We start from the raw sequence: 7,811 nt of genomic DNA on the forward strand, positions 1-7,811 counted from the left end.
ATTTTATCAGAAAATCTTATCTTATAATAGACATCCAAAACTAATATAGAAAATTAAAAGAGAATTACAGCATCTATTCTCATATCAATGTAACTTTTTTTTCTAATTTCACCAGTGCCTTCAACATTTTTAACATAATCGTCCGAACTTATCAAAATGTTACCATCTTTCCATGTTAAAATATAATGTATTTCTAGAAATTACTAAACAATTAAATAATTAATTATTGTATTAGATATTTTAGAGGACATTAACTAGAAGGTAGTAGATTGTTTACCTATTTCAAAATATCAGAAAATACTGGAACTAGTGTTAACCGACATATGAGACACTATAAATAAGTTGATGATTTCTTGATCGAAAAATAAGAACAAGAAAACAACTTTTTCATTAATAAAAGAATACTTTATAAAAGTGTCTTCCAATATTCTTACTACTACATATTCTCCTCATAATATTTAATTCGATCACTATTTTACATTTAATATAAAACTAATCAAATTAAATATACAACAATTCTTAACAATTGGTATCAAGAGCTGTTTGGGCGTTCGTTCGTGTACACCATGACTACCGTTGGTGCATACAATATTCCTGTCCCCATCTTCAATGGCGACAACTATGATTTTTGGAGTATCCGAATGAAGACATATTTTCAAGCACAAAGCTTGTGAGATATTGTCGAAGTCGGGTTTACAACTCCAAAAGACGACGAAACTCTGTCCGCGGAAGATCAAGAAAAATACAACAAAAATGTAGTCAGAAATGCTGCTGCTCTAGGCTACATTCAACAAGCCTTGACACCGTCTATCTTTCCACGAATCATGGGAGCTACGATAGCCAAGGAGGCGTGGAAGATCCTTCAGGAAGAATTTCAAGGAAATGTCAAGGTGAGATCCGTCAAACTTCTAACTCTCAGAAGAGATTTTTAAAATTTAAATATGAAAGAGACTAAGACCGTAAAAGATTACTATTCTAGAATTAAAGGAATAGTAAATCAAATGAAAGCCTATGGAGATTCCATAACTGATAAAAGGATCGTAGAAAAAATACTTATCAGCATGACTGAAAAATACGATCATGTCATTACCGCTATTGAAGAGTCAAAAGACATCGAGACTCTGTCAGTAACGGAATTAATTGGCTCTCTTGAAGCATATGAGGCTAGACTGAATCGGCATAGTGAAAACTCACTTGAAAGTGCCTTTAAGTCTAAACTCAAATTACGGTCTCAAAAATCTAATAATGGGGGGAAAAGAATTTTTGAAGAAAGATCAAAAGGAGGAGAAAAACCCAGAACCGGGTTCGATCAATCAAGAAAAAGCTATCCTCCATGTGGTATTTGCAAAAAGACAAACCACTTGGAGAAAGATTGTTTCCACAAAAGCAATCCATAGTGCAATAATTGCAGAAGATTTGGACATCTCAAAAAAGATTGTCGTTTAAAACAAAATCATCGAGCTAATTACACCGAAGAAAAAGAAGATATGCACGAGAACAACAATCAGCTATTCTATGCCTGCCATGTCGCAAATAAACAGAGGGACGATACTTGGTTGATCGACAGTGGGTGCAGCAACCACGTGACAGGAGATGAAAAGTTATTTGATAGTATCAACCCGTCAGTAAAGTCCCGCGTCAAACTAGAGAATTGAGCGCTTGTTGACACTAAAGGCAAAGGTACAATTAATGTTCAAACTAATAACTGCACTCGATCTGTTAATGACGTTCTTCTAGTACCAAGCTTAGCAAGTAACCTGCTAAGTGTTGGCCAAATGATGGAGCACGGATACTCTTTACACTTCGAAGATAAATCATGTGTTATTCGTGACAAGAAAAACAACTATAAATTAATAGCCGAAGTGTCAATGGAGAACCGTAACTTTCCGCTTCGTTGGCAGTATATCATAGATACGGCCATGAAAGTTCAAGTCGAAGAATCATGGCTATGGCATCGAAGATTTGGCCACTTTAACTTTCACGCACTAAAAATCCTTTAACAGAAAAATATGATGAGAGACTTGCCAAACATAGAAGTAATCACTGACACGTGTGAAAGTTGTACGATGGGCAAGCAACATCGAAAACCTTTCCCTCATGACAAAGCCTGGAGAGCGAAAGGTATACTAGAGCTGGTGCACACTGATGTTTGTGGACCAATGAAGACCCCGTCTCTTAACCAAAACAGGTACTTTATTCTCTTCATTGATGATTTTTCTAGAATGACGTGGGTTTATTTCATGCGTGAAAAATCAGAAGTATTTACGATATTCAAGACGTTTAAGAACATCGTAGAAAAAAGCAGTGGCCATTATATAAAAACGCTGTGATAGAGGAAAAGAATACACCTCTACACAATTTAATAAATTTTGTGAAGATGAAGGAGTTAAACGCCAGCTCACTGTTGGTTACGCTCCTGAGCAAAATGGTGTCTCTGAACGCAAAAATAGAACTGTAATGGAAATGGCCAAAACGATGATACATGAAAAAGGCCTTCCAAACAGTTTCTGGGCTGAAGCCGTATACACGGCCGTATATATACTAAATAGTAGTCCCACGAAAGCCGTAGAAAACAAGACTCCGATTGAGGCATGGAGTGGAAGGAAACCGTCGGCAAAACATATACGAGTATTTGGATGTATTTGCTACATCCATGTTCCAAAGGAGAAACGTCACAAGCTACAAGAAAAATCTGAAAAAGGAATATTCTTGGGCTACAGCACACAGTCAAAAGGCTACCGAGTCTATAATCTGAAAACAAATAACATCGAGATTAGCCGAGATGTGGAGTTTGACGAAGACGCTTCTTGGAACTGGGAGAAAGACAAAGTTGAAAAACAAACATATCTGCCGTGGATATCGATAGAAACTCCAGCCCAACAACCACTACAAGTTGAGCATTCTGAACAACAAGAAAGTACCGGTGAAACAAGCCCTGCTACACCAACTTCTCCATCAACAAGATTACCTTTGGCGCAAGACGAGTCAAGTCCAAAGTCAACACCTGGAAGAGTCAAAGCGTTAGCAGAGATATACGAGACTTGCAACTTTACAACTATAGAACCTGAAAGCTATGAAGTTGCAGCCAAAGATGAAAAGTGGGTGGCTGCTATGAACGAAGAAATCAGAATGATCGAGAAAAACAACACATGGGAGTTAGTTGATCCTCCAGAAAATAAAGAAATCATTGGAGTTAAGTGGGTTTACAAAACAAAGCTCAATCCTGATGGTTCTATACAAAAACACAAAGCAAGGCTAGTAGCTAAAGGCTATTCACAACAGCCTGGAGTCGACTATAATGAAACTTTCGCACCTGTAGCACGACTAGATACTATAAGAGCACTTATGGCATTAGCAGCTCAATGAAGGTGGAAGATTCACCAACTAGATGTGAAATCTGACTTTCTAAATGAGTTTCTCGAAGAAGAAATATATGTAGAGCAACCACAAGGGTTCGTCCAGAAAGGAAAAGAAGATCAAGTCCTAAAACTCAAGAAAGCCTTATATGGACTTAAACAAGCGCCGCGTGCTTGGTATAGCCGCATTGACAGCTACTTCACAAGTTCAGGTTTCAGGAGGAGTCAAAGTGAGCCCACACTCTACATCAAAACCCAAGGTAACTCTGACACTCTCATTATTTCCTTGTACGTCGATGATCTTATATATACGGGAAACAATGAGAGAATGATACAAGAATTTAAAGAAGACATGATGAAAACGTTCGAGATGAGCGACCTTGGTTTGATGCGTTATTTTCTTGGCATCGAAATTAGTCAAGAAAATGAAGGCATCTTCATATGCCAAAAGAAATATATAGAAAATCTTCTAAAAAAGTTTAAACTATACGGTTGTAAAACCGTAGCCACGCCGCTAGTTGCCAATGAGAAGATGAGACAATAAGATGGATCGGAGAAAGCAGACGCTTCAAGATTCAGAAGTCTCATTGGAAGCCTACTCTATCTGACAGCAACAAGACCAGATATTATGTTCGCAACCAGTCTACTATCCAGGTACATGCAAAACCCTACTCAGATACATTACGGAGCTTCTAAAAGAATACTAAGATACTTGCAAGGTACCATGGACTATGGAATATGGTACAAGCCCACTATAGAATCGAAGCTTAAGGGATACACAGATAGTGATTGGGCCGGATCGGTAGATGACATGAAAAGTACTTCAGGATACACATTCACACTTGGATCTGGTGTCTTCTCTTGGGCATCAAAGAAACAAGAAACGGTGGCACAATCTTCAGCCGAAGCCGAGTACATCGCAGCCGCAAACTCAGCTAACCAAGCTATATGGCTAAGAAGAATACTTGAAGACATGGGTGAAAAACAAGATGAAGCTACACAAATATTCTGCGATAACAAGTCTGCAATCGCGATGGCAAAGAATCTAGTGTTTCATGGTAGAACAAAACACATTGATATCAAATATCACTTCTTACGAGAAGTCTCTGCTAAGAAAGACATTGAACTAAAATACTGCAAAACCGAAGAACAGATTGCAGATATTTTCACTAAAGCACTACCAAGACCAAAGTTCGAGATCCTACGTAACATGCTCGGAGTAACACCGAAATACATTAAGGAGGAGTGTTAAAATATAATGTATTTCTAGAAATTACTAAACAATTAAATAATTAATTATTGTATTAGATATTTTAGAAGACATTGACTAGAAGGTAGTAGATTGTTTACCTATTTCAAAATATCAGAAAATACTGGAACTAGCGTTAACCGACATATGAGACACTATAAATAAGTTGATGATGTCTTGATCGAAAAATAAGAACAAGAAAACAACTTTTTCATTAATAAAAGAATACTTTATAAAAGTGTCTTCCAATATTCTAGCTACTACATATTCTCCTCATAATATTTAATTCGATCACTATTTTACATTTAATATAAAACTAATGAAATTAAATATACAACAATTCTTAACATTCCACTAATGCTTAATTCAACTTTTGGCCTCTCTTAATACACTTACTTTTCAAAATCAGAGTTAGTCAACTAATGCTGAACAAACATCATTTGATAAGTTATTATAAGTACATACATAACAAAAGGATTTTAAATCTTCATAACTTACATCAATAATCTGTAATGTCATGCTGCAAAACTATTCAAACAACTAATAATAAGATAAGATCTGGCACCATCACAAAAGAGAAACGAACAACACTTTGTATGTAGACTTCTACTTATGCCCACAAAATAACTCAGAAATCATCCGCTGCAAAAACAAAAAAGGCATGTAACATTCCTCCACATTTTTGAAAGCAAATTAAGGTAGAGAATAATTAAATAGAAAATCTGACTCGTTTAAAAATCTGAACCATGTGACCCATGATCCATTTCAACCCAAAATCATTTTGATCCGTTACCCAAACCGACCTAACCTGACCCGTTAGTCAGGTATAGTTTCGTTACATAAATAGAAAAACAAGTTTACCATAGGAACTTGTGAACAGTCTCTGATGTAAATTTTTGGAGATTAACAAAGCTTGGACAATAATTGAACGCATTCACAACAGAAAATTCTATCTCCTCTTTTGTACCTGTATCTGGATGATATACCAATAGTTTCACTGGACAATACTCCAACAAACCAGACACCAACAAAATACTTCCATCATTCAAACTTCCTATTGGAAAACATCCCAAGTCAAATAATTGTCCTATAAACGGGCAAATACTTCCCTTAATCAACACTTCCTTTTGCCACGAGTTCTTGATACCATATTCCTTCATCACCCATATTAAAACGTCAAAAGTACGAGTATAATAAGAATAACATAAACAACCCTTTACAACTCCAAGCATTCCTGAAAAGTTAGTTTCTCTCTCTAAACATACTGGAGGAGAGGGAAATAATTGAAATGTCACGTTATCAAAATTAAATGTACAAATCTTTTCAAGTTTTTCTTCACGGTCATAAAAATTCCAATGAGCATGGTAATTCAAGAACGTCCCGCTGTAATCATATACAGAATAAGTAACAGGACCAAGACATCTCCATTGGCCAGTGCCAAGAGTGTAAATCTCGGCATATAACGGACAGGGTCCATTCGTTACAAGTTTATAACAAATCCTAATAACTTTGTATTCCGAGGTGAATAAACTGACTCCAAAACCATAAATACCAGCTCTTATATCATTTATCGACTTAGGAAGGATCATATATTCTCGGGTGATTGGATTACAAATATATGTCTTCTCTATTGTGCGGTCACTGCTAGACAAACATATCAAACCATTAACTGATCCCTCTGCAGACAATCGAACATTTTGAAAAACTGGAGCAAGGTTAAGATCAAGACTCATGACTGGGTCGTGGTGTAAATGATTGTGCCCATGTTCCTCATAAATTTCCACCAACTTCAAAGATGTTGGTCTAGTTCTAGGTTCCTCATAATCCTTATCAAGAACCATGAAACATTCAGGTGAATTGGAGAGGTGAAGATTGATAAAATAAGAATCGGTAATAATATTCAGCCAATCACGGCAAACGCATTTGCAGCAGACGATTGCTATGAGAGGAAGTCTAAGAAGAATGTCAATGATATGATTATCTGATAAGTTTTATATGGATGCATTGCATTTATTTATGCTGATGTCACCAACAATTGATTTCAAAAGGGAGCCTTTAGTTCTTGACGAGTTTCTCTCATTTTCCATATTTCTTTTTTGGAGTTCAAAGTTTTCCAGTATTTTTTAATTAATGCAGAGTACGGGAAGATTTCTGAAACTAAATGTTAGGGTTTTTATTTTTTAGGGCTGATGATATGAGATCATGTAAGATACGTTGGAAATATGATGATAATGGTAATTTAAACAGCAACAAATTGTAAACCCTAAATTCGAATAAAACAAAATCAAACAGAAATTAGAATGAAGATAAAGTTGAAATTGACATATCTGGGAGAAGGTTAGCTATTGGTGTTGATCTTCATGTGCTTTTACTTGTGAACGGAAAGCAACTAATTCCTTGTGTATTATGGAGGCAGCGGATACAATGATAAGAATAAAATATGAGGAAGGTGAAACCGTATGTATGATACGTTTATATACATGGGCTAGGCTTATCATTAGAGGTAGGTCATAGGTGTATGTCATTTTGTTGGGCTTATGTTCTAGTATTATTTTAAGTTGATCCAAATAGTTTTAAGTAATAGTTTTTTAAGTATGTATTGTTATAATTCAGTAGGCTTATAACTACTTTTAGTGGTGTGATTCTTGATGTTATAATTCAGTAGGCTTATAACTACCTTTAGTGATTTGATTCTTGATTAAGAATACTAATAATGAAGTGTAAGAACAAAGATGATAATGGAGAAAGAAAGAAACACTTTGTAAGTGTGTGAAATGGTGCAAGTTTAATGCTTGCATTCATGAGTATTTATAGCCTAAAATCTCAATATAAAAATACATACTTTGTGTACCAAAATTGACTATATGTATACACCAAAATTGACTATCCATATCTATATTATTATTATTATTATAACACTCCCCCTTGGATAGCAATTTTATTTTGTTGAAGATCCACTATAAATTACTGCCTCGTTAAAAACCTTGCTAAAGAAAACCCAGTGGGAAAAAACTTTAGCTAAGGGAAAAAGAGTGCAGCATGGAGTTGACTCCCCCTCAAGTAGACATCGCTTCAGCTGTTACATCTTTTGAACATGTCTCATGCCAATGTTATGAACGTGTGTTCTGAAAATAGCAGTTGGAAGTGCTTTCGTGAAAAGATCAGCAGAGTTTTTGCTGGATTGAACATATCTCATTTCAATCTCG

At 35.7% G+C, this 7,811-nt stretch overlaps 1 protein-coding gene across 1 annotated transcript; it reads right to left on the reverse strand.

Annotated features, from left to right (window-relative positions):
• Window positions 1–5,462: 5,462 nt before the first annotated feature.
• Window positions 5,463–6,446, reverse strand: LOC139868015 (F-box protein At3g07870-like). The gene has a single exon (XM_071856355.1). The coding sequence runs from the start codon at window positions 6,444–6,446 to the stop codon at window positions 5,463–5,465; it is 984 nt and encodes a 327-aa protein (XP_071712456.1).
• Window positions 6,447–7,811: the final 1,365 nt, after the last annotated feature.

This window comes from Rutidosis leptorrhynchoides, chromosome 9, assembly GCF_046630445.1.
Source record: "Rutidosis leptorrhynchoides isolate AG116_Rl617_1_P2 chromosome 9, CSIRO_AGI_Rlap_v1, whole genome shotgun sequence".
NCBI classification, from domain to species: Eukaryota; Viridiplantae; Streptophyta; class Magnoliopsida; order Asterales; family Asteraceae; genus Rutidosis; species Rutidosis leptorrhynchoides.

Excerpts from the sequence above, each read along its gene's own strand:
- LOC139868015 (XM_071856355.1), bottom strand. The coding sequence starts at position 6,446 with ATGGTTCTTGATAAGGATTATGAGGAACCTAGAACTAGACCAACATCT.